Genomic DNA, 27,237 nt, shown 5'->3' with positions numbered 1-27,237 from the left:
AGCTAAACAGCGTTCATTTTCGAACTCGAAATTCGGGTGGAAGAGAGAGAGAGAGAGGGAGAGCGGCAGCAGCCACGCGTTTTTGTTGTTGCTTTTGCTGCTGGTGTGTGTTGTGAAAAATAACATTGCATTTTCATTCGAAATACCGGCATTTTCATTTTGCATGCAGCGGAAGAACAAAAAAAAACTGCAATAGCAGCTAAAGGCGGGGAAGACGCGGAAGAGAGATAGTGGAAAAAGCGGCAGAGAGAGCGAGGGGATAAACAGCAGCAGAGGCAGGGGGCAGAGAGACAGCAACATCGGGAAAAAAACTGTAAGCTATGAAAAGCACTAAACTCCCGCCAACGCCCGCCCCCACACCAACCCACTCAGACATTGACCTTGATCATATTATGCCCTTGCCATGGTAGTTGGGGCATTACGATTTTTACCAGATGTTGGGAATGGATTCATCCATTGCAATACGATAAAAGGGGAACTCTACTGTCCCTAAAGGGTATATAAAGCTTCGGTTTCCCAAAGCTAGACATTCCTACAAGCTGTTCGTTGCAGACTTTCTGCTTTATATGTCAATTCCTCTCGATGTAACCTGATAGAACATGAATAGCTCCTTCTATTTGCTATGCCAACTACACTTTTCCTTTGAAATTAATATCTACAATTATTTCAGTTGGCTTTTAATTGAACACAAAACACGTGTGGCAAGTGTTTTGGCGTACAGAACAATTTATGAGAATTAAAATAATTTAGAATATTAGTTATGGGAAGTTTACTGCACCCAAAACGCAGTCAATTTTTGGCTTGCCAACAATATTGCATCCAATTATTGCCTTGTTAACATTATATTAAACATTTTTTGGGTAGCCAGTAAATATTGTAGAATTAGCGTAATATGATCTTAAGTTCAATAAGCAAATAATTCCGATAATTTCAATAATTTTTAATGTTTTTTCTTTTAAGCAGCGTCAGCAGCAGCAACTTGTACAATCAAGAAGCTCCAACGAAAACCAAATGAATAGCGCCCAAAATCGAGGCAGAAATCAACCAGTTTAGAACAAAATGCTCTCCATTACCTGGCCACAAGAGCAGCAGCAGCAGCAGCCACTCTCTCTCACTCTCTCTCTCTCTCGGTGAGAGCAAGTTCATTCTGTAGCGAAACACGATTGAGCACGATGAGACATGCACACGAACATGTCGCTGCCTGCCTGCCTGCCTGCCAGCAGGGAAACCGGCAAGCAGCCTCGTAGTTACCGTTCAGTTTTTCCATCGCCGTCGCCGACATCGGACGTGGTGCGTCTAGCGTTATTTTCCAACTGAACGATCTGAATACGAAATATTCACAACACCCGCAACAAGACTGAGTGACGAAAAAAGTGATTTGGAATTGATTGGAAAAATATCTTAGAGATAACAAAATAAAACTAAAGATATAACGCGCGTCGTGCAAAAAACATTTACCAAACAAGCAAAGTTTTGAAAAAGAAAATACAACAAATAATAATTGTGTTAAGTGTTTGAAAAATTCAAAAAGAAAGAAACGAAAGAAATACGAAATAGAACATAGAAATAAAAAACCCAACATTTTGGAGTATATAGGAAATAGCGGGTAAGTGTCTAGGGAAAATGGATACAATAAAAAAATTCACAAAAGAAATTGGAAAACTTTTACCCAACGGATTACGCATTGATCTCACGACAGATCATAAGCCTGAGCTTCTGTGGGCGACAGTAAACCTCTTTAGTGATTAGGGAATTATCATAAAGGTCAAAATATGATTGTTCAAAAAAAGTGTTTTCTAATCTTCAAAGTGCGGTGACTAATTGAAACGAAATAAAGATTACTTTCCAGAGGAAGTAAGGCCATAAAATGCCGCAAGATTTATGAGAGGAAGTAGGGCAAAATAAAAGCCTAGTGAAATATTCAAATAAACTTGGGATTATAATGGAAAGAAGCCACCCAAAAACAAGAAAATCAAGTGGATGGATAGATTTCTGTTTATCTGTGTCTAGAATTACAAGCGATGAGTGAAGTATCTCCCAGATATCAGCTTTTTATGGGCGATATGTGAGATCCCAAAGAGCCAAATAGAACTGTTGGAGCAACCCAAGCATTTCTCAGAGAGTGTAAACAAATCATCTCTCAGGGGGCTTTTGTTTGGGGCCTGCATTGCGGTTCTTCTTCAAAGTCCAGAAACCGACAAAGCCCAGCACATGGAGCCACACAGAGAGAGTGCGATGGCGAGACAGTCTTTAATTATAACCAAATACTAGTTGAAGAAAGAGCCAAAGACCGGGCGACACCTTTGTTTGACTCGAGCAAACATTTTCATCATCTGGCGTGTGTTTTTTCTAGTGTTTTTTCTTTGCTTTTTGTTGTTGTTGTATTTATTGTACATTTGTTTAAATTATTAGCAAATGAGCAACAAGTGCAATAGCACTGTAACCGACAGACAGACAGTTCATTATTTTTTATCAAATTCTCTGTGTACTTCCTTTCGTGTTAATCCTTTGGTAAATATGAATACGCACTTCTCGGTTCGCAGTCCCCCACCGCTCGATTCAAGTCTGTCTGCAGCGTAACTCATAAATTCACGCAAAATAAAATTTATGCTGCCGACAAGCGAGCGTGTGGCAGCGTAAGGAGTGGAGCTGCTGGTGCCGGTGCTGGTGCTGGAAGATCTTTTAGATCGGCGATAAGATCTCTTCTCGCGCTGGTGCCGCATGTGTCTTTGCTTTAAATGAGTTGTTAAACGGGAATCGTGGCCGCCAAAGATATAAATAATAACCCAAGTAAAAAAAGGTACAAAAAGAGGCCACGACCAGAGGGTTACTCAGTAAAGGGATTGGATTTAGGGAAGTTAAGTTGAATTTTTGTTAGCTAATGGCCCCAAAAGAATGACGCACTTTTAAGGGTATAAATCTGTAAAGGAAATCCCTGTTCTGGCTACAATAATAACTCAATTTAGATTGCTTTCAGGGTTCAACCCAGGGTTGAGAGTTCACTTCACGTTTTACTCTCTTTTGCGGTCAATCGGTTTTAGGTTGGGATTTTACCTGTTGGCAAATTGAATTTTAATTCAGAATTGAGTTTTACACATGTTAAACCTTTTTTTCTCTTGTTCCCTGTGTGTTAGTGGAGAGGAGAGTGAGCCTTTTTCCACAGGATTTCCGTTTGCTGTAACCTTGCTGGCAACCTTCTTTCAGTACCCCACAATAGCCTCATCCTCGGTGTCGAATGCCCCTTCTAATTAGTATTCCAATGTCGTGTGTTGTTTATGTATATCCAAAACATTGGATAAACTTCGCTTCTTCGTAGCTGAAACATAAATTTCCAAGTTAAAGAAGTTGTCTCCCTCCCGACTTTATTTATTCTGTTTTTTTTTTGAGAACTCAATTGGTGGTACGTCGTATCCATTTGGATAGTACTTCTCTTCTCCCTTTGCTTCTGCTTGGGTTCTTCATCAAAACTCAATTGTGGATTTTTCATTCATGGAGACTTTTGCTTCTGCTTGGGGAAGCGTGGGAAGTGGGCAGGTTCTGCTCATTGAATCCCCGGGTAGTACTTTCCAATAGGCCTAAGCTACTTACAAGGTAAAGTCCACCGCCCTCTCTCTCTCTCTCTCTCTCTTTGACAAAAAACCAGAAAGTATCTTATGCAAATAGGTCTTGAGGACAAGTGGAAACAGAAGAGGAAGACACACAGCAGAGTCGGAAGTAGCAGGAGCGTAAGAAGTAAGAGAGAGAGCGAGAGGAGATTATGAGGTGGAAACACGCAAAACAAAAAAATGAAAAGAAATTGTAAACACAAAACAAAATATTTGTTATACGCTTGTAAATTTTCTCGCGTGAAGCACAAAAGTAATGCCAAAGGAAAGAGGAGAGGGAAGAGCATGAATGCAGAAGAAGGTGGCAGAAGGAAGTGCCCAAAAGAAAAGCGAAAGCAGTGAGACAAATGGAAAGAACGGTGAGGAGCGGAGCGGAGGGGCTGATGCTGATTTTCATGCCTCAGCTGGCTGCTGGCTGCTGGCTGCTGCCCAAAGGCCGAAGGAAGAAACACACAGAAAGACGTGGGAATGGCAGAGGCTGTGAAACAGAAGAAGAACAACAAAAAAAACTTTATCGCAGTCCAGGCCAGGACGTGCTTTCCCCCCGCGTGCCACCCCGTTCGCTCCATTGCAAACCAAAACGCAATCCACAGTTACTTGGCGAAACCCTCCCCCTGCTACGCTCTTTCACGCTTTGCTCTGCCTGCTCCTCATCGCGCTCTTGCTCTCGCCCTCCTCGCTCTGCGTTAATGCTGAGTGACATTGATGTGACATGCCGTCATCTTCTCATTTCCCTTTGCCCAAGCACCCCCCTGCACCTCTCCTGCTCTTCCACAACTCAACGCATTCTTTGCTTTATTTAAAAGTTTTCTTTGCTCTCTGCCTCTCTCTCTCTCTCTCTCTCGCTCTCACTCTCTGCCTTAACGCCTCAGGGGCGTGGCAAGTTTTGTGTTGGATTCTTTTTTTTTTGTAGAACACACCTTATATAACAATAGAGAGAACACCGCCTGCCCCTTGAGGCAGGACCCTGGCCCTGGCCAACATAATAAATGATATGTAAACTAAGTCAAAAGTTGCCGTAGGTTTCTCTGTGGAGCTTAAACAGAGGCGGCAAGTGACGGGCGGGGGGGTATCTTGGTAATTTGTGTGTGTGGCACAAATGCTGCCAGGCATTTTCTATACAGATTAAAGTTATGGCAGTGGGGCTCTGGATGATGAGAGATGAAAGTGGAGGGGGCTTCAAAATTAATCAAAATAAACAGCAAAATGTTATGAGTAAAGCCTAAAATGTGGCAACAGGAATTAAGCATTAGCGAATGGGGTTTTAAACATGTTATAAAAACTATAAAGAAAAGTACTGAAATGTTACTTTTGGCAACACTTTAAACTGCGCTGAACATTTCCTTCAACCGACTTCCAACTGGCCTTCCAAAGTGCCTCTAAATATCCTTCAAAAATTCCCTTTTCAACACACAAAAAGTAACCCAACTTGCCTCTCGCTTTCCTCATGTCGCCAAAACCAAAACTACTTACAACTACTAATCCCCCGTGCTCAGAGAAAAGAAGAACCCTTGGTAGAATTTTTGCAACACAATCATTTCCAAGGATAAGTTCCAACTGTCTGGCACATTTGTTCCACTTACGAGACGAACACCCGTGGTGTTATCAATACCAAAACTAGAATGTCTCAATATGCGAGCCATAGAAAGAGAGAGGGAAGACCCATAGCTACATTTCTACCTGAGTGTGGTGCACGTTCGTGTTTGAATTTTGACCAAAAACTAGACGATGTCGCACCCATATCAATTTCCTTTTCTACCCAAAACGAATTAAAATTACACATCGACGGACGGTCCGAACGACAGTCGTTGTGGAAAGGGAGACAGATATTTACAGATCCTTTTTTTCTCTGCCTTGAAAGAACATTTATCATTGTAGCTAATAAATGTGTTTCCTTTACCTGACCGACACGGGGAGAAGCCAGAGAGAGAGAGAGAGAGAGAACCCAATTCCAATTGAGTCATTTTCGATATTTCCAACCCCCCTTTACATATGAGGTTTGACTTTTTTACGTGTCCGTTTTTTGTTTCTAGTTTTTCTTACATTTAACAATTTACCAATCAAACAATTCAATTATAGAAGTGCATATAAATTTCATGACCAGCTGCTGTTGTGTCTTGTACTTGAGCGAGCGAGCGAGCAACCGCAATTGTCTTTTTGTCAAGTACTCGGAAGGAGCGAGAGCATTTTTGGTTCCTATTTTTATATAGTATATAAATCACAAATGAAATGAAACAAGAGTGAAAGTGAAAGAAAGTGTAGCCTTTAATTGGCTTGAAGTGCTTGAAATTTATGTGCACAAAGAATGGGTTGAAATTTTGGTTCACTGATTGAGAGATACTCTCGGAATCGCTCTCCCTGGGACAGCTGCTGCTCCTTATAAGTGTTTCTCTCGAATGGCACCCTGCCCAGCTTTAAGACAATTATCTAAGTGCTTTCTGCTTTGGGCTTATCGAGAGCGCAGAGAGACAGAGAGAGACTTCACTCGCTAATTGCCCGAGCTCTACCCCTGGCTCTGTGTCTTTGGCTTTGATTTCCATTATGCTCAGTCGGCCGCCTGTCCATAACATTTCCGTTTTACTGCCGGGATTGCCTGCTCCTGTCTAGAGGTAGAAGGTTTTTCAGTCTCAGTCTCCAGACTTAATCTCAAAACAAATCGATTTCGTTGACTTTCGTCTGTCTATCTGTCTGTCGTTTTCTTTTGGACCTCAGAGACGTCTCAGCCTTAGAGACTCTTCAGTCTTCTCCCTTTTTTCAACACGATTTATTTCATTATACTCAAGCGTTTTTCTCTCTTTTTCTTTTATTTTCCTTTGTCTGCTCAAAGTTAATCACCCAAACGCCAGACAATTCAATCGATTTTCAAGATACTCACTCTCTTAGTTAGTTGCAAGCTTTAAGATTTTATAAAGTTTTTACTTTTATTTTTGCTTTTGCTTTTGCTTTTCGTTTTTTGCTTTGTTATTTATTAGTCGGGCCTCGCTGGCAAGTTCAATTCAATTCAATTTTCTTTACAACATTTCATCTTTGACATGTTTTGTGTGTGTCCGTTCGACTGTCCGTCTGTCCTCCCCCCCACTCCTGCCACTCTTATTGTATCCAAGACGCTGCCTGCCTGCTGCTGCCTGCTCCTCCTCTCTCTTTGCTTTTTTCCTGCTGGTTTTGTCGTCTTCGTTTTTAATATCTTTTAATCTCCAATGTCAACAGCGGCTTACATTTGATTGCAAGACAAGACACACACAGACGGACACTCTCGGAGATACAAACATTTATTTTTTTGCTGTTGTTGAGAGAGCGAAAGAGAGATCTTATCTCCTCTCTCTCTGAATCTCTGAACTGTCAAGCTAATTAAATGAAAACCAACTGGCAACATATGTTGCAGCGTATATTCTTGAGGCACAGCGGCAGCAACCTTGGACTTGAGACTACCCCAAGCACAACAAAAAAACCGACAACAGATGGAGGGAAAAATGCAACTTTTGATTTAAAAGAAAAACCCCACCGATAAAGTCGCATTTTCTAAGCTATTTTTCCAACTCTTACGCTTCACACATATCCGATTACAACTCAACCAAGTCAACCAACCAAACCATCAATCATTCAATCCCAACTCAATCTTAAAACCCAAAAAGGTTTGCCACCGAGAGTCAATTTCTTTGGTCTTCAATTATTTTTCCATGTGCCAGATGTGTGAAGCAGACAAAACAGAACCCTACAAAAAAGGATAATAAAAAACATAAAGAAGAGAGAGAACGAACAGAGGACGGGGCCTCTGTGGGTTAAAACAATTGCCCATGAGTCGACAAAAATATCCAGGGTGTATCCTGCACCTAAAATAGAAATACAATAAGCCGAGAGAGAGAGAGGAAAAATATAAAAAGAGAAAAAATAAATACTCAACGCACAAAGTAAATATAAATAAAATGGCAAAAAAAATAACTGGCAACGCATTAAGCAAAATCAATAAAAATTAACATTGGCCAGAGTGGGGGGGGGGTTGTGGTGTGGGGTTAGGTGTTAGCCCAGGGGTAGGTGTCAGGGCTTAGGGGTGGCAGTGGCAGTGGCAGAAAGCGCGTGCTGCCTGCCGCCTGCCTGCAGCAGGGACCGTGTGTGAGCTGAAATGGTCAGGATCAAGCTAATTATAGGAGGAGCAGGAAGAGCTGGCCTGGCCAACTTGGAAATTGTTCTACGTGCCAGGACATCCATGTGTCAGATAATTAGCAGCAGCACAAAAAGGAACACAACAGCAAGGAAGAGACAACATGAGACAAGAGAGCGACAGGAACACATGCTGTGGCTGGTCCTGCAATTGTTGTTTCCCTCCTTCAATGCTGCTACCCGTAAAGATGCACTCGCTAGGCCCCTAACTAATCGAAATTTCCTTTCCTTTCTCTCTTTACACAGCTCTTAGAGGCCGCCAGCGACGGCTGTCCAGCGATGACAGCAGCAGCCATTGGGAAGCGCATTTGACCCCGCCCCAAAATCAAAGAAAGAGCCTAAAACCTACACCGAAAAACCCAAGCCACAGAGCCAGAGCCAGAGCCAGAGAGGACTCCTGCTTCCGCATACAAAAGAAAGCAAAAAAAAAAAAACACACACACAAACCAAATGTGGAAAATGTTGGATATCATGGACATGCCCAGCACCGATGCGGATATCTTCATGTTCGAATGCGATGACTGTGCGGTGGGTGGCTTGCCCATGCCACTGGCACCGCCGCCACAGTTCCTTATACCGCCACCGCCAAGGCCGCCAGCGCTGGCCGAATACACCGTCGTGCCGCAGGACTGCAACGATGAGCAGTTGGCGCAACAGCAATGGGACAGCGATGTCTGTCAGGCCATGCCGGTGAGTAGCCCCCCACCCCCCGCCAGCCAGGCTCAGGCTGATTATAATTTTGAGGGCGTTGCAAATTTCCCAAAACCAACCGAGGGGTGGCAGTCCCTGATTATGCGGCAACCCTTACCAACACATCCCACCCGTTCCTTCTCGTAATGAGCTTGCATTTTGCCGCAGCTGTTGGGATTTTTCCTCTTTGTAGTTGCCAGCCAGCGCAAGTGGTTTAATTTTTTTGCTTTCTGCGCCTTCGTTAGAGGTGTCAGAAATGTATGTTGCCCTATTGAATTATGTGTTATGCATATTGCAACAGCAACAATAATACTACACTCAAGTGGTAGGTTTATGCTGTACTGTGGGCCTGTGGGCGTGGGCCCCTCAACACCCCAATAAAGCACTTGAAAAATATGAATCTATTGTTGAATTTATTTATTGACAAGTCAAAATCTGTTGGGTTTATAGGGGCAGTGCCCGTGCTTATATTTTGATTGCTAGCTGGTCAGGTTAGTGGCTTTTTTATCATTAAAATCTTGACTTGATTTGCTTACTTTTATCTCTAAAATTTAATTTGATTTTGATAGCTTGAATTACATTTTATTTATTCTTTATTTCCCATTCAAATTTCAATTAAATGTAACCCTTTTTTCTGCGCTTTCCTTTGCCCTATTTCCCCACAATCTTTCTTCACTTAAAGTTCCATCTTTAAGCACATTTAAATTTAAGTCGCTGCCCCCCCCCCCCCCAAAAAAAAGGGCAAAAAGGGCTGATGAGAAATTGCCAACATGGCAAAACGCCCACTTACAAAATGCCGCTCCCCATTTGGGGCGCTGTGTGGGAAAACCACAAGAAAATCACTTTAAAGCAAAAGTGAAACAAATTTTCTTTTTTTTGTCGTTTTCTTGTTGCCTTGAAGTCCTTGGGCGAGAGTGTGTTGCCCTCGCAACAGCAGCTGTTGCACGGCTACTGTGGGGCGCTACTTCCTCTAGCCATTGCCCGACGACTGTTTCCTTATAGAGAAGATGATGATGATGATGATGATGATGATGATGACCATGTCCCACCCCGTGAGCAACAGAAATTACAATAACAATGAAAAAGTTAAGCGACAGGCAGCAACACAGCAAAAAGGACAACAAAAAAGCACTGCCCTGTCCATGCCCCTTTGGACTCGGACTCGGACTCGGACTCGGATTCTTTTGACTCATTCTGTGGCAACATATGGCAAACGAAATCAACCCTCACTTTAAAAGGTTGTCAGCAGCGCGGTTACATATAAATTTCTGGCTTTTCCCAACAACAACAACAACAACCAAAAGATAGATAGATAATTTTTCATGTGGAAAAACTCGCCTCGTCTAATCTGTGGGGCAAGTGTTTGCTTAGGCGAGGAGAGCAATGATGACAGGGCAGCGGTACGGGGTATGCATACATATATGTTATGAGTAAAACAAAGATCAAATTCCAAACACAACGGTGTGGCACGCTGTAGCAAATGCTCACTGATAACATTTCACGTGCTGCCACAGACTGCCAGCCAGCGCCCCAAAATATATCTTTGTGGACTCCACACGAAAAAAACTCGAGTGTTTTCCACTTAATTTTCTACATGAAAAATTTAAATAAATAACACAAAAACAAATGTAACCATATAAGCCTCGGGGCTGTGTGTGTGGTCTCGGCTGTGAGACATATCTCTGGATCTGGAGTATTATTTCTGTGTGTGGGCAACACTTGAGGCTGTCTGTCTGTCTGTCTGTCTGTCTGTCGCGCGCTCGTTGATTTATGCTGACAAATCAAACGTTAACATGCAGTTTATGTGTATCTCACGGTTAACGGATTATATTAGATCAAATTATCTTATAAGACGCATAGCCCAGGCCCATGCCCATGCCCATTTAAATTTGTGAGAAAATCGGCTTAAAATCAGGAAAAAATCGACGCATTCGAATCCAATTTAATGGATTAGCATGAGCAGTCGGGGCGGGTAGCCAAATTGAATGTCAGGCAAAGCGACAGGCAAGTGTGCCAATTTGAAGAGGGAAAAGTGTGTGTGCGTCTGGCAAAGCAAAATGTTCCAAGAGGGAGAGTAAAAACCTTTAAAGGAAGCTCGAATGGCGGAAGGAGCTGCAAAGTGAAATTAAATTTCAGATGTGTCTGGCGATATATATGGAAGAAAATATCCTTGACAAGCAGCTTCTGATTTGCTCCAATGGGCGTGGCAGGCAGCAAATAATCCTTTATTTTTGTTGTTGCCATTTTTGCTCCAAAGAAATATTTCAACGTTTTTGCTTTAAGGCAGCAGCAAGGAAGATGATGATGATGGGTTTGGGTTGGGCTTTTCCGGGGTGAGGTTAAAGGCTGTGTGTGTGGCAAATAGCATGACATTGATATCAAATGTCGTGAGAATGCGAAATTCCTTTAGCTACAATATATTTCTATCTCCATCTGACAACAATTTTGTGTGTGTGTTTTTGTAGTCTGTGGGTCCTTGAGTTTTTGGGAGGTTTTTTTTGTCAGTCTCACTCGCTTGTTGGTTGGTTGGTTGCTTCGTTGTTGTTTTTCCATGGTGTTTAGTGTTGATGTTGTTTACAGTTGACATCGCCAGACACAGCTGCAGACAGCAGAGAGCAGCAACAGAGAAAAACTACCGAATAATAAAATGGTTTGGGTTGGGTTGGGTTGGGTTGGTGGAGCAATGAAAAATGTTGCGAGCGTCACGAGACTAAAACGTATTATTTATATAATATACAAATATTTATTTCCATTTGGATAGATGCATGATACTTTGGGAGGCTTAAAGCTGCACATCAAATACAGTTTTTAGCTAAGAAACTTGCACCAAGAAATTCGCATTTATTTCTATTTATTCAGGGCTTAAATCTGCTTGGCTTTGAGTTTTCAAAGAAGTTTTCTTGGACTCATTACACCCTTTAGATGATGATGGGACTGAAAATGGTTATGGGGCCTTCCTGGGGTAGCTGGTACCGGGCTCAAATCACGAAGCTGTTTCCAAACAATTGCACTGCCAAGTGGTTACACAAAAGGGCAGAGGGGGGTGCCACCAGGTAGTTCGATGCTCGGCTATGCACGTGCTATGAAAATCGAAGTTGTTAGGGGGCTTACAGGATGTGTGTGCAAAAAAAATAAAAAACATTCTGTGCTGCCACAACAGCCACAGCCACAGCAACACCAACACCCCCCCACACACCCATCGCATGTTTGAAAAACTTTTGCCATGTTATCAAAGCAGCGAGCCAAAGTTGCTGCCTTACTGCAAGTGGCACGTGCTGGTTGCAACGCAACATCATCAGGCTTTTGTCTATGTGTGTGGCAGAAAATACTTTTGTGTTTTTCTCATCAAGCCGGAAAATGAAAACGCTGGCGCCTCGCGCACAAGCTCCCACTCGTTTGACTTTTGCGAGAGAAAGAAAAGTTGTTAACTTTTAAAGTTTTTCGACCAAAAGAGTGGAACTTTTCAATAGGTAGGCGGCAACAACATTTTTGACGACTGATTTTGATGACTCTGCCGGGTACTTTGTTGCCTTTATGCGGCGCTCAAAATTGGGTCAAAGGCAACACTTTATGGCCTACTTGAAGGCAAGAGAAGCCCAAGCCTGGCAGATTTTTCATGATTAAAAAGATACGCATAAAAGTAAACAACATTTTGCAACACTGGCTCTGCGTTAATCTACACTTCTACCCAGCTTTTTCTTTTCCTTTTTCTTTTCCTTTTATGATTATTATTCTTTGGCTTAAACTTTGTGCCATAATTTTACATTTATTCCCAGCTCCTCCAGCTAATGGGGGGTTTTTTTTTTGCTGCCTTAATTATTTTATCGGCCAAGTAGCCAGCAGTCGCCTGACTGTTTGGTGTCTCTGTGTTTGCATTTCCATTATTTGCCTTTTCCTCCATAAATCGTTCAAATGTTATCGCTATCTGGTTGGTGGCTTATGTTTACCTTTTGCCTACTCCTTGCCTACTTTTTTTTTCTCATTCTTCTTTATTTAATTTAATTTATGGAATGCCTAGAGCCAGATGGAAGGCCTTCAATCATACAGTAGGGAACGGCCTACTGTTGCACTGCTTATCTGCAGGCAATGGGTGTGTGGGGGGAGGTGCAACTGTACATTGCTGCTGCCGCCTCGTTGTTATCGATAATGCGACTCTGTTTGCTTACTACTTTTTTTCTCTCTCTGTTTCTGTTTCTTTCTTTCTGTATTTTATCTTTTGGGTTAATCCCGTAGGGGGGCAGGGCATGGCTCTCTGGAAGGCAGCTGGAAGCGTTTCGGTGGCAGCTTCTGGCAGTCCACACAGCAATCGACAACTGTCGCAATGTCTACAGCTCTGCCTCTCCCCCCTCTGCCGCTCCCCACCCATTTATTTGCTTGGCCCCAAAAAATATGAGCATTACAAATAGGTAAACGCTGCTTTTCGGCGTATGTACGTGTATTTTAGATTTATCGATTATCAACGCACACACACGGACACGCACAATGCAGTTCAAAGTTGACTTGGGGAACATTGCGTTCGAAGCATGAGAAATCTTTAGACAAAAGAAAATTATTTCGTTATTCTTTCTTTTCACGACTCTCACAAATATTTCAATGACGCAAGTGTGATTTCTATAAGATTCAATGGGGGACCGGGTCTGGTGCATTGGGGAGTGTTAAAGATGAAAGAAATGTGATAGCCAGCGGAGAGGGTGGGAGTGGGAGCAGGTCTGTAAGCTTCTGTCACTCAATTTGAGATTTTAATTGAAGAAATAATAGAAAATCTAACATTTTATCGATAAAATAATCGGTAAGTATAGGAAAAATCGATTTGTTATCAAAAAACTTACCGAAAAACTGTGAAGCAAGCAGAACAAATATTTTTCGATTATTAATTTGGCGATTATTTATCGATAATTGAGAGAGCTTTCAAGATTTTTGTGATTTTCTTAACATAAATTGTTTTCTAACACATTTTCCATGAACATTTAAACTGTTTAAATATTGTTTTGGCATCCGCTTCATCTCCCGATACTTAGCCAATACCTTTTGCCCTTCAGCAACGCCCAAAGCTGATCCACTGCTCCATATTCAATATAAAAAAAGCCATTGAAAAAAAGTGAAAAGCTGGCGTCAGGTCTCATTAATCAATTTGATTACGAGCATTGGGGCATTGTTCGTCTGTGCCACAGCTTTTGGCGTTGCAATGCACACACACAGCACAACACATCACAACACATGCCGCATGCCGCATTATAATTGTTTAATTTATTATTATTTGTATTTTGGTTTTGCCTTGAGAGTCTGTCTCAGCCGATTTGTCTTTGAAAATGAATTTCAAAATATCACAAACAATTTTCTTCGTTTCGTTTCGGTTTTTGTTTTGTTTTGGATTGTGATAAGCGACGGTCTCCCCCCCCCCCCCCATGGCACTCCCCTTTGTACTGAGCTCTCCCTTTTTCCGATAGTTTAAACAATTTCGCCATTTGGAGCAACGGCTGCTGGATGTCAATATTTTAATGGCTTATCTGTGACTCTAGGCAGAGGGAGAGCACAGCCCTTACACGCTCTCTCTCTCTCTCTCTTGTTGAAATATTAATAATATTTATATTTGCTGCAAGCGCTTGATTAATTATAAAACAGAATTCCCCTCTTTCTTGGGGCGGTAGATAAGCGATTGGAAAACGATGAATGCTTCCGCATGTCCCACATTTCATATTTGTACGAATGCCAGAGCGTGTTTGTGGCTGGCAAATAAATCAAAGCCGAGCGGGGAGATGCATTTAATAAATTAGTAAATGCACAAAATGCATTACAAATTAAAGAGTAACCCACATCCACACACACACACAGGGAAATGCAGCACAAAGAGCACCAGTTGAGTACACACACTCATACTGGCAGCAGCATACTCTCCAGATACTTGTTCATACAATCGCCGGCGAAATTATTTGCACAGCTGTCAAAGTTTGACCTCAATTTTCTCTCTCTGTGTTTGGCATTTGCTCCTCCTCTCGCACTCTTTCCCCATCCAAAAAAAAAAAAATATATATTTGCATGTTTTTGAGTGATTTATGCTGCGTTTGTCTCGCTGCTGTTGCCAACGACAGGTGCATTTTTGTGTAGGAGTTTTCCCTTTTTTTTGTCGACCGTTTTTCTCCACCAAAAGTCGGGGGTCAGAAAGGCCAGTTTTTTGCGCCACAAAACAAAATACAATTTAAATAAATAAAACTACTTAATGCAAAAATACTTCAAATCTAGACAGGGCTAAAAACATAAACAAAAAGTCAGTTTATCTCTTTCTTTTGACAGGCGACAGGTGAGAGGCGGCCACTCAGCCTCTGCCGCTGTCTCTCTGATAAGCAAAAAGTTTTTGTTGCATTGATACAGAGTTGTTTTTGTTGATTTGAAATATGAGAAAACTAGTTGTGCAATACAGTTATTTTCCAAAAAGGTATAGAGTTACTCGTCAAGGCTTTTTTTTTTTAAATGTTTTGTGTGGATTTTTATCAACAATTTTTAGAGCTGTGGGAGGGTTTTGTTTCGAGTTTGTTAGGAATTTCAGTGGTTAGGGCTGGAATAAACTTTAGCTAGAACATATTTAAAAGAAGAATCGCTAACAAATAATAAATAGCAATTTTCAAAGCATTTCCGTTTATTTTTGTGTATTTTTTGAACCATCTGAATACTGTTTCTAGTGGCAATAATCTAAATGGCAGTCCGCCCACACACACACACTCTCTTTTCTCAACTAATTTTCTTGCCTTATCAAATGTACTTCCTGCCCATCCTCAGACTTCTTAGTTCTTTTTGTAACTTGATTTTATTTTTTGCATGCTCAAGCATAAATTGAAAAGGCAAATTGCTCTCGCTTTATCCACCAAGATGACCTTAATTTGGCTGTGAGTTTGTCTGGCCAAAAAGGTAAACGCCTACGCCTGGCCCAGGCCCAGGCCCAGGTCCGAATTCTTACCGAGTTTTTGGGGTAGAAGAAAAGCCACAGTCAAAGTAACAGAAAAGGTTAACAGCCCAAGTCGCGTGCGCTGCGCTTTTGTTTGCATTTCGTTAGGCATATTTACTGAAAATATATTTTACCCCCATCCATCCATCTCTCTCTGCCTTTTAGTATTTTCCTGCGGCTTTCTTTCGTGTCTTTGGTGTGTCTTTTTTGTGTTGCTTTTTGTTTTTCTGTTTTATATGCAAAATGGCTTTGTGTTTGAGTTTGAGCGTCCCCTCCCCATCCCCAGCCGCTCGCTCCTAACCAACATTAACATTTAACTTTTACTTTTTATTAACCCCAAAGTTTCTCTCTCTCTCTCTCTGTCTTTGCAGATCTTGGATGCCAGCCTGTACAGCAGTCAATCGTTGGCCACCTCGGCCATGATTGCGGTCTTCTCGCTGCTATTTATCTTGATTGTTCTCATCTCGTCGCTATTCGTTTGGAAGTAAGTAAAAGATACAAAAATTTCTAGTGCCTCCAGTACCTACAATGACTCAATTATGGTCTAGGGGGGGCCACACACAATCCAGTGCCCCAACCATTCATCCTTCATTCATTCCGTGCAACGCCTTGTGTGGCTTTGTCTTGACTATTATCGCGGCTTGTCTGTGCTCCCCCCTCTACACCGCCCTGCAGGCAACTTTTACCGCAGTGCAAGCTTCTCTTTGCTATGCTCTGCTCTGCTGGGGAGGCGTTAACCATTGCCATGCAACATGTTGCATGTGGCATGCTGTTGTTGCTCTTTTGCTTTTATGATTTATGTGCAGCAAAAAAGTTTTCAACTGCCAGATAACTGAGCGCAGATAAAAATGGGCAAGAACCCAACGCAGAAGAGATCTTAAGATGGGAAGCGGTTCGAAATGAAATCAAGTTTAAGAAACCCCAAACTAAATGGTTTATAATAATTGTAACAATTGTTTAAATCAATTGAAGCTACAAAAACCCTTTAGCCAAGGTTTAAATCACTATAAATAATAGTTTTCATCACTTAAACTGCATTCTCAAACACTTCCAACAAATGGTCCACGAATTTGTACTAAGAAAAACTTAAAAAGAACTTTAAGCCCACAATATAACGTATATAACGCCCCATAAGCTTTCCATCAATTGATTAAAACAGCCATAACGCATTTACAAACGTTTTTGAACCCTCAACCCAAAAGTAGATATGAAAAAAGCGTAATTAAATCACTGGGAGAGAGAGAGAGAGAGAGAGAGAGCTCAAAGCATTATGCACTTATGCCGCCCACAAGCGCATGGTGGAGGATTGAGAGCGATGAGAAAGGATAAAAGTGTTGAGCCGCATAAATGTTCGCACCATGCAAAAAATGTGCACCACCAACCAGGCAGTGCGCTGCATAAACATTATAAAACTATATCAAAAATGTATGTAAAACAAGCGCAAAAAAAAACAAAAAACATCACGAAAGAAATGAAAATCCATTTGTAAAAGTTATCCCAAGCGTTAGAGGAAGAGAGAGCGAAAGAGTGAGGAAGAGGGAGATAGTTTCAGCAGCGCCAAACGAGAATTAATGTAGTCTACTTTTGAGCGGGCGCCCACACAGTGACCTCAATATGGGAATGTATATGTGTACGTGTGTGTGTGTGTGTGTGTGTGTTTGTGTGGGTGCACTTAAAACCCGAAACTAAATTAAATTGAAATTTTAAATAAATGTTGCAGCAGTTCCAGCAGCAGCTACGCAGCTACAAGGAAAAAAACACGTGAGAAATGGCTCTCACACACACACACATAAAAACAAATCAACTTTTGGTTGGGCGGTAAAGAAAAAAAGGTATAAAACAATTTACTTTTACGTTCTCTGGGAAGAAAAAAACCACACACACACACAAACCAGGAGATTGCAAACGAAATGAAATCTGCTGCAGAAATAAACCACAAAAGGAGAGCGGAAAAAAAGGAAAATAACTAAAGGGAGGAGGAGAGTGGAGAGCGAAACACACGCTGGACATTGTTTGCATGTAATGCAGTGTTGGAGTAAAAGCTGCAAAAGATTTTTGCACGCACAGCAGTGGAGTAAGGGAGAGAGGGAGAGCAATGGCTGGGCTAGATAACAGTTATAGGCAAAGGCACGAACGAACCAAGAGAGAGAGAGAGAGAGAGGGAGCTAAAAGAGGCACAAGGCCAGAGCTAAGGCTTTAATGGGTTACATTTCAGACTAAGGGCAGTTTTAAGAACAGGCATACAAATTAGGGAAAATAGAGCGAATAGGGAATAGAAATGAAGGAAAAATAAAGCAATTGGTGAAAAATAGAGAGAAATTTTGCGTTAAACTGAAGGAAAATATAACTCTTTAAGCCACACAACTTTTTCTTGCGGAAGAACTTTCAAATGGAAAACTCTTGTCTATTATCCCCTTCTACTCAGCTCTTTGAGCACTCATAAATAATTAAAAAAAAAGCAAAAGGCTATCTCTATCCACATAATTCCCCAAACGAAAACCCCTGAATGCTTTTGCCAGCTGCATCCCTACATTGATTTACCCAAAAGAGCCTCTTCTTTGCTGCTCATTAACATCAACAAGTGTTGAAGGAACATGTTACACACAGTCTTTTCCCTGTTACCCAGTTTTCTCCTCTGTCTACCGAAAATCGATTTTCGCTTCAGCAAACAACAACAACAATAGAAGCAGCAGCGGCACCCACAAAACTTGGGCGCAAAAATATTCATGGGACTCTCTTGTCCATCAACAGAATCAGGCGTTGGCGAGGAGCCGTGGAGCCGAGGAGGGGGCGTGTGTTTTTGGGTTGTGCCACAAGCGATTTTCATACATATTCATTAAAGTTCTGCTGACCGCACAGACACGCACCAAAGAGAGAGATAGCATGCACAGAAAGAGAGATGGAAAATATCACAGTGTGTGTGTGGGGTGTGGGTGAAATGTTGTTCTTGTGCTTCATCATTTTTGAGGCAAACAAAAGGCAAAAAACAACAAATACCATCACAAAACGGGCATCTTTATTACATAGTTATCTATGCATATACATATACATATACGTATCTGTGTGTGTGTGTGTGGTTTTGTGTGTGTGCGTTTAGGCGTAAGGAAAAGCTTTAAGTGTCTGGGACCCTCCCCGACCATGGCTGCCATTTCTATGGCATTTATGATGTGGCACATTACTTGTGCTTTTATGTGTTGCGTGTCCTGCCTCCACCCAAAAAAAAAGGAAGAAAAAGAACAAGCCATGAAAGAACTATGGCAAAAGCTCATAAATAAAATAGCAACTAATTTTATTTATATTTTTCTAGCCTAATACAAATCAAATAAACATAATGGCAGTCGAGCAATGCGTGTCGCGACACCCCGATACAGCAGTACACAAAAACTCGTTGCTCCAGCATTCAGTGGCTTAAAAGTCAGGTGTTCAAAGAGCCAAAAACCATAGCAATGCCGTTTTCTTTATTATATAAATATTATTTGTTCCCTGTGGTCGCTTTATGGCTTTTAAATTCTTGATAAATATTTAATTAAAATGCCCCCGATGCCTGTGCTCGGCTTGCTCCAAAAACGATTATCATATAAAATTCAAACCATAAATTGCATTTATTATGATGCACTCCCTCGCTCTCGCTTTTTGTCGTCTACAATCTCTGGGACTCGTAATTACCTTAATTATTTTAATAAACCCCGACAGACACACACACACACACACACACACACGCACACTCGCTCGCAAATGTTTGCACATTGGCAACTTTATTAATTACACGAAAAATGCTGTTGCATGTGCAACATGTGGGTTGAAAACAAAAAAAAAAGGGGACAGAAATCTGAAGCGCTTGTCATTAAAATTGTTAACATTGTCGCCAGTTAATAATATTTCAATAAATATATGTATATGCTTAATTTATATAAATATTTTTGCAACACACAAATTATGGCAGGCAAAAAAAAAGTTGCTCGTTAAAAGCAAACTCTCCAAAGTCAAGCTCGAGTCGAGTCGAGTTTGTGTGTGTTAAATGTTTCATTCATATGAAATGAGGCAAGCAGAGGCAACATCTTTGGCATATTTTGACTGTTAAATAAATAAAATCAATTTCACTCAGCTCTGTCTCTGGTCTCTCATATGTGTAGGTAACGCGCCCTCAAGTATGCAATAACAATCACAATTTTTGCTTATTACACGAGGGCGAGAGTGTGTTTTTGCATGTTTTCATTTTCATTTACCTTTTTATGCCTCCCCCCATTTGTTGTCCTGGCAATTTCACTTTCTTTTTAATCAAAACTCCCCCCAACCAGTGTTGCCAAGTGACTCATTTGCTGTCAACAGCTGTTGCCTTCACGGCAGCACTTTTGTGCTGCTCTCCCTTCGGGTAATTTGATGCCTTTACAGTGCCTTGCATTTGCGGCTAGCTGTTGCGGTCAAGTTTTGTTTTGTTTGCTGGTCAACGCTGCAACGCCGCGGTGCTTCAATCGTTGTGCAATGGTCAAAGCCACAGAGAGAGGAGAGTAGAGTGGAGAGGTTGGTGGATTTGGAGCGCTGTAAGACCACCAAAGTGGCAGTGGCGGTGGCGGTTGTGGGTTTGTTATTGGTTATTGGTCTAAGAAAATGTTTTACACTTTGTTTTGGTGTAGAAAAATGTGTAAAAAAGTGCTAAAAATAGCTTTAAGTTCTGCCTTTGCCCTGCTATTAATTTAAATTCCAAAAATCCGACAAACATTGATTTTCTTTTACTGAAAAAAAAAAACAAAAGAAAAATCGTTTATTTGTATTCTCTTTAGAAATCAATTTTCTTCCGCTGTCATTTGCATTTTTGTTTCATTTCTTTTCCCTTTTCCTTCCCCTGATCTATGCAGATTTTTGCATACATCTTTGGCATGCAATTTCCATATCAAAGTCTTAACACGAGGTCTCCCACACCCGCTTCCACTTTGGGTTGGGAAACACCTCTGCCTGGCAGTTTTTCCTTTATTTTATTCTTTGTAGTTTTTACTTTTTTACGTGCCGTGCAACCCCCAAAAGAGCCTGTTCCTGCTGCTGTGGAACTACTGTGGAAGTTCAGGAGTTCATAAATAAAAGATTCACTTCTTTAGCAAGCCGTAACTTTTGCACAAAAACGAAACGAGGAGAGAGAGAGAGAAAACTACCTTCAGCCGTACAACATTGTTGGCCCCCCTTCTGTGGCAGCAGCTACTTTTTATTGTAAATTGCTTATGTGTCTGCTGTGTTCCCCGGGGCCCAAAAGGTAGCTTAAGATTCTGCCACACACACACACACACACACACACACACACAATCCTTCCATCCCTTAGGCATACAGTTTCCCCCTTTTTGCATATATCGAGCATACAAATGGTTTACTTTCTTGCCAAATTGTACGACACTCTGGGGGATGCCTGGGTCCAGGCCCTAACCCTGCCCTTTCGGCCATAACGCTTAGAAATCAAACAGCGCCACCCCAGCTCTCCCTCCCACTCAAAGGGTTAAGCAAACACATGCCCCGCTCCCTCGCCCTCTCTCTCTCTAACGTAGATTTGGTTTTTACGCCTCGTAAGTGAAATGAAATGAAATGAGGCACACACAAAAGTCAAGAGGCAGAGAGAGAGGGAGAGAGAGAGACTGCTGTGAAGTGCTTTGGCTTGTGCGGCATGCCACATTATTTAATTTACTTTTAAGAATATTTTACAAGACAGACAACAGGCGGCAGGCGGCAGGTTCTGTGCCGTCTTGGCTTGGCTTCTGTCTCAGCCTGAGACTACTTCCTAGCTGTTGCTCTGAGTTCTAGTCTCCTTTTGCTCCCACTCTTAGCCTCAGTCTCAAGTCAAAGTCAACAAGCAGCAGCAGCAGCAGCAGCAGCAGCCGCCACTCTCTCACTTCAGCTGTGAGCAGGCTAACGTGTAATGTGAGAGCTCCTCAGTGTCCCATCCGTGTGTGGGGTTGGAGGGTCTCTCTCCTTGTGTGTGTGCGCTGTCATTTATATTCTTTGGGGAATCAGGCATATTATACAATATCAGATTGAGTTTGTTACGAAGCGATTTAAGTGAGGAAATTTCTGGTTTAAGACTTGCAGATTACCAAAAACTGATAGCTGAAAAATCAACCTACTTTCGGCTAATATTCCACCAAAAGCTAACCCTTTTGTGCAGCTCTTATCTCGTCTCAAGAAATACATAAAAAAAATTCCCCATGATTTCTACAACTTTCCAAAAAGGTAAACCAAACTTCGTCTACCTTTTTTTCTCTGCCTTTCAAATGCGCCTAAAAGCAGGCAAATCATTTTTAATGTCCTCAAGTTCCGCTCTCTCTCTCTCTCTCTCGCTCTCTGTCTGTGTTTGCGAGTTTCTACGAGCGACTTCCGCTTTGACATCGCAACATGTTTACCTACAAGACATTACAAGGATGTTAGCTCATCCTTGGGGGAAGCCCTTAGCCAAGCCCTGCTGCTACGCTACGTGTGTCATGACGTGGCGTCAATTTAATTTCAAATTTTTCATTATGCTTATGCCTGCCACATGAGAGGGGGTACGAGCATGCTTTCCGCTTACTTGAAGGCATCCTCAAGGTTGTCTGTTTTGTCTTCCTTGCCATGGGCAACACTTAATTATGTTCATTATTTTCATGGCACGCGGTTGTCCCTTGAATGAGAGGATTCCTTTCGCATGCTCCTTCTGAGGCTTCTCCTCCTGCTCCTTTAGCGTCTTTTCCCATCATCATTTTGACGTCGCTTGACGCTGCTTTTTGTGCTCATTTAAATTGAATTTTCTGTGTGGGTGTTGTGTGCTGATTCCCTCCCCACTGTGCATTCTTTATTAATCAAATTGTTTTGGGCAATTTTCTTGGGTAAAGCTCAGAGGAGCTGGCAAAATCGTGGCGTTGTTTACCTGACATTTATCAGGCCAAGCCTCCAGAGCTCTGTGCTCTGGTCTCTGGTCTCCTTTTTGGTCATTACAAATCGATTTATCTCTTTTTTGGCTTGGACTCAAGAAAACTTATGGCTCTATTAGCTGGCAAAGGAGTCGGTTCTGGTCCTCCTGCTACTCCTCGTGGTACATTATCATTATAATCATCACCATTTATCTCTCACGCTGCTCTCCCTCTCCTTTGTACATTTATTAATCAATATCCTTTGCTCGTTCTCTCTTTGCAGAAACAAACGTAAAGTGCAGAATCTCCTGCCATGCAAGACACCCACTCGTGGACCCCTCAGCGGTGCCATGCCCCTGGGTGGCGGTGGCACTTTGGGCTCTGCGCATCATCATCATCATCATCATGGGCTGTATGAGGATCCGGATGCACATTTGGGCCATCATCGGCCGCTGGTGATGCATCGCCACCATCATCATCATCATCATCAGCAGTTGCCGCATCATCATCATCATTATCAGCAGCATCATTCAGAGGTTAGTACTCATCCATATCTTCCCACACCCCCTGCCCTTATGCTTCTCCTTTATCTGTTTGACAAATATTACGATAAATGCTGTCAAAACATTGCACTGTCATTGTCCCGTGTCCTGTTGGTCCTGCTGCTGATCCCCGTCACATGCAATTCAATTGTAAGCTGAAACCACATTTCCTTCCATGGATATCCATATCCCTTTCGTGTCTTTCCTTTTTGTATAATAATTCATTGATGTGCCTGTCTTTATGCCCATTGTACGCCTCAATTTACACTTGAACTTGACATGGGCACATAAAGGACATCAAGGACATGCATATTCATATAAATATATATTTATATGTAGTCCATATCCTGCCCCTCTCTGCCTGTGAGGCTTCATTTCAGCTCCTTTTGTGTGCCCAAAATATTTTACGACTCTGACGCCTGCAGCGCTTTTTTTTGCGCCGTTTCCTTCGTGCGAGTGTCCTGCCTGTCCTGCCTCTCAAAACATGTTTTCTTTATGGTCTCCGCCTCGCTCTTTCTTGCCTCATTTTTATTTCATTTTTTTCATATTTAATGTGGCAGCTTTTGCCCCACATGCGGGAGTGTGTGTTTATTTTATTGTCTGATAAACAGCTCCTTTAGGGGGTTATCCCTGAGTGTGGAAATCTGCTTAATGTATACCCTGTCTAGGCTACGCTTACAATTAATTTCAACGCTCGATTGGAGAGTAAATTGGTAACTTTCTCGCACATTTTTTGCACTTTTTTCTCCACCATTTTCCATTTTATTTTCGCTTTTTTCACTCTTTACTTTCGCTGCTGCTGCTTGGCCCCCTATTTATTATTCATTTCTTGTGGCAGTTTTACTTCTTTTCTGTGCTCCAACAAACTGCTTATGCTGCCAGGATCTCAGGCTCTCATCCTCTACCCCTTGTCACAAAAGTTCTGCCCAAGGGTACGACATTCTAAAGCGGCTTACGCGGCACAGGCAAAAGAAAAGAAGGCAGTAAAAGTAACAGTGAAAGTTCTCCACATTCCCAACCCCTTTTTTTTTTACCACCCCTACTGTCAACCCCTTTACTAACTGGATTTCTCCGTTGCTCTTTCCATTACAGCTGCTACAAGGCAAAAGCATTCACTATCCCAGCGGATATCCCATGACACGGTCGCCACCTTTTCTCGTGAGCTCATCGCCCGGACCCGATCCTTATCGCTCCAATGACAATGTGTACGAGGAGCTTGGGCCCGGACGCGTCGATTCCGATGGTGAATCCGAGCCACCACTGCATTCCGATGATGATTTCGCCGAGGATGAGTTGTCGCTGCCGGGCGAATGCAGTTTCCAGAAGGAGGCAGCGGCAGTAGGATCTGCAACTGCAGCCGTCCCAGCAGGCAGCACGGCGGCACCTGGGGCCACGCCCTATCATGAGCGTGCTGGCGGCAGTGGCACACAGGCGGGAGCAGCCCAGGGTCTGCTGCTGCAACAGGCGCCACAGGAGCGTCACAGTGTGCTGAGTAGTGGCTCCTCCACGGGTCAGGATGCCTCCACGGCCACAGCCTCCTCGGGTGCAGGCTCTGGCTCTGGCTCTGGCTCTGGCTCCGGCAACAACAACAACAACAGCGAGCTGCTGCTGGCGCGACGCACTCCACGCACGCGACAGCAACGCACGGCACAGGATCAGGATCTAAACAACAGCAGTTCGACGGCAGAAATTGCCGACCTGGCGCCGCTGTACGATAACCGCAGCAACCTAATGTCCCTTGGGTACACGGCCCGCTCGCTGGCGCCTCAATTTTACAACACATTGGAGCACGAGGTGGAGCGCCGGAACCGCATCAATGCGCAACTGAGCAAGGCCCCAGTGCCGCCACTTTCGACCATCTACAGGGAACGCATACGATATCCGGCGGCCTCACAGCAATATCCCACGAACAGTGCCAGTGGCCTGATGGCCGCCACCATGCGGGCGAGAACACAGCCCCGGATAGTGGATCGTCGCCTGGCAGCGCATCAGCATCAGCATCATCGCATACATGCGGCACCGCTGCACCAAGAGCCTGCCTATGGCTATGCCGAGCCCATGTATAATGCCAACTATTACTACGAGCAAACAGCCAGGGCAGTGCCCTATGCCACCAGCACTGGGGACTATCGTCATCCGTATGGAGACTCGAGTTTTGGCTCCGATTCGGGCTACAGTCATCACACGCCTGCCAGCTCGATTGGGCGACAGGACTACGATCTGGCAGAGCCACAGCAGCAGCAGCTACAGACACAGTTCAAGCAGCAGCAGCAGCAGAAGCAGCAGCAGCATCTACAGACCCAACCCAAGCAGCACAGCAAACTGAGCTCCGCGCTGAGCTTTGGCTGGAATCGAGGCAGAGGCAAAGCGTCACCCATGACGGGTAATGCCTCCGGCAGCAGTAGCGCCGAGGCCACCAGTCCCAACAACAACAGCAGCGCCTGCTCCACAGTCACCTCACAGCTGGACAATAATAATGCTGCTGCAGCAGCTGCCGCGGCCAGTCTGTCGCCTGCGTAGATCCTCCTTTCATGTAAATAGGATAACCCTCTCCTCCCTCTGTACAGTTAGTCATAGTCGGATAAGTGTTAGCTTCTATATCCAAAAAAAAGTAAATCTGTCCTGCGTGTACATCGTCAAAGCAATAGATAATAAAATAAAGAAGAGCCCAAAGTTTCTTGATAGGTTTATTATAATGCGTATCGAATGGATTGGCCATATTAATCGTACAAGTTTTCGCTCTGTTTCAAAAGCAAAACAACTTTTTCGTCTCGAAAGCAAAGAACTTATAGATCCTAAGTGTTTTTCCAATGTGATTGCCAAATTCTACAATATATACATTATAGCCATATATTTAGAGAACAAAACTAAGCAAACAAATTTGCAACTAAAGCATAAAAACCCAACTAATTTATAATGTATTATTAAACCACACAAAAAACAAATATCCATTAATCGTAAAGTTACTTTTAAGTTTTAATTTGTAATTTTGTTTGTTATTTTAGTTTTTAAGTGACGAGAGAAGAAAAGAAAACACACAAAAAACACCAAGAAAAACGTTGAAGGGAAGAGCAAAATTCAACACAAAATATACCAAAATATCAGAAAACAAAAAAACAATACAAAAAACATTAATTGAAATCAACAAATTGGCTTTTTTAATCATTTTTTTAGTTTATGTTACATGTTTGGAAAACTTTTAGGAGGAAGCAGGTATAGCTAGGTGTCATAAATTCTGGAACCTTTTGGGGCAAAAGAGCGTTGAATGGGTTCCATTTTCCTTACTAACCCAAAGCTTGCAACATTTTATTGGAATTTGTTTTGTTTTAGGGTTTTTATGGGCAAAATTCGAGTCCAAATTTGATGGGAAATTGTTTTTATTTTTAGAGTTTTGATAGGCAAAATTAAAAAAAAAAGTTGTTGAGTTTATCTTGAAAAAATCGACTACCAAAATTAAATTGAAAGGGTTTTTATTTTGTAACAAACCTCAATAAGTTTCTTACATTTTTGACTCTCTTTTGTTGCTCAGTGGCTCCGCTTTCAACCAATGTGTTAATTTTTGGTACTGCAGCTCTGAAGAAATGTCGCTTAAAATTTGCATTGTATACTTTTGGGCGGGCAAACGACCATCTACACTTTTCCTGTCATACTTTTGAGCATCCACACACAAAGTATTCAATAATGTGGCATATTTTTGTGCACAATTCTGCTCTGTTATTTTCCCACAGCCAACTCAAACACTTAACAGAACACTGCCACAATTAACAGGAACTTAACATTACAGTACAACTCTCAAGTGTTTTATTTAAGAATTCCTTTGATTTTCAGCTAAATAAAATGCATTTAACCAAAGCCTTTATACAAACATTTTAGAGGCTCGAACAAGACTGTTTAAATATATATTAAAAAAAAGAAAAACTAAAAAAACATACTTTACTTATTGCCGCAACAATAATAAACTGTATAAATTGGAAATCTAGTGTTTAAGGCTTGTGTAAACTACGACTAAACTGAGCAATCAGCTGAGGCAAACACCCATTAGGTATATCGAGTGAACCATTTTTTAGGCGGGCAATCAATCCCTTTGCATTCCCCCCAACACACTTGCTAGGTTGTAACTCCCCCGAAGGAAATCTGTACATAGCAGATGAGAGCAGAACTGCCTCCCTGCACAGCAAATCGGAATTATTGTATAGCCATAACCATAACCAAAACTCCCTAAAAATACCCTCGCAAGCGTCATGTGTGTGAAGGAGCGAGGAAGTGAAAAAAAATGTTAAATTTTCTTAAACGAGCACAATGCAATGTATCCTATAAAACGTAGTCTATACATACATATAAATACATACCATACCATACCATATAGCATAGAAATGAAAGAATTCCCTACCCCCAACTAAATCGGATAAGAAGTAAAACTCTAGCTTAGATTAAGCTTC

At 42.2% G+C, this 27,237-nt stretch overlaps 1 protein-coding gene across 1 annotated transcript; it reads left to right on the top strand.

The window, feature by feature from the left end:
* Positions 1-1,257: 1,257 nt before the first annotated feature.
* On the top strand, positions 1,258-25,838 carry LOC117585350 (dendritic arbor reduction protein 1). The gene is made up of 5 exons (XM_034274794.1): positions 1,258-1,606; positions 8,010-8,453; positions 15,765-15,877; positions 22,540-22,792; positions 23,891-25,838. The coding sequence occupies exons 2-5, from the start codon at positions 8,214-8,216 to the stop codon at positions 25,316-25,318; spliced, it is 2,034 nt and encodes a 677-aa protein (XP_034130685.1). The 5' UTR covers positions 1,258-1,606; positions 8,010-8,213; the 3' UTR covers positions 25,319-25,838.
* The last annotated feature ends 1,399 nt before the right edge of the window (positions 25,839-27,237 follow it).

Source organism: Drosophila guanche, unplaced genomic scaffold, assembly GCF_900245975.1.
Source record: "Drosophila guanche unplaced genomic scaffold, DGUA_6, whole genome shotgun sequence".
Taxonomy (NCBI): Eukaryota; Metazoa; Arthropoda; class Insecta; order Diptera; family Drosophilidae; genus Drosophila; species Drosophila guanche.
Note: the sequence above shows the minus strand (reverse complement) of the source record. Positions and strands in the feature narration are given on the sequence as shown.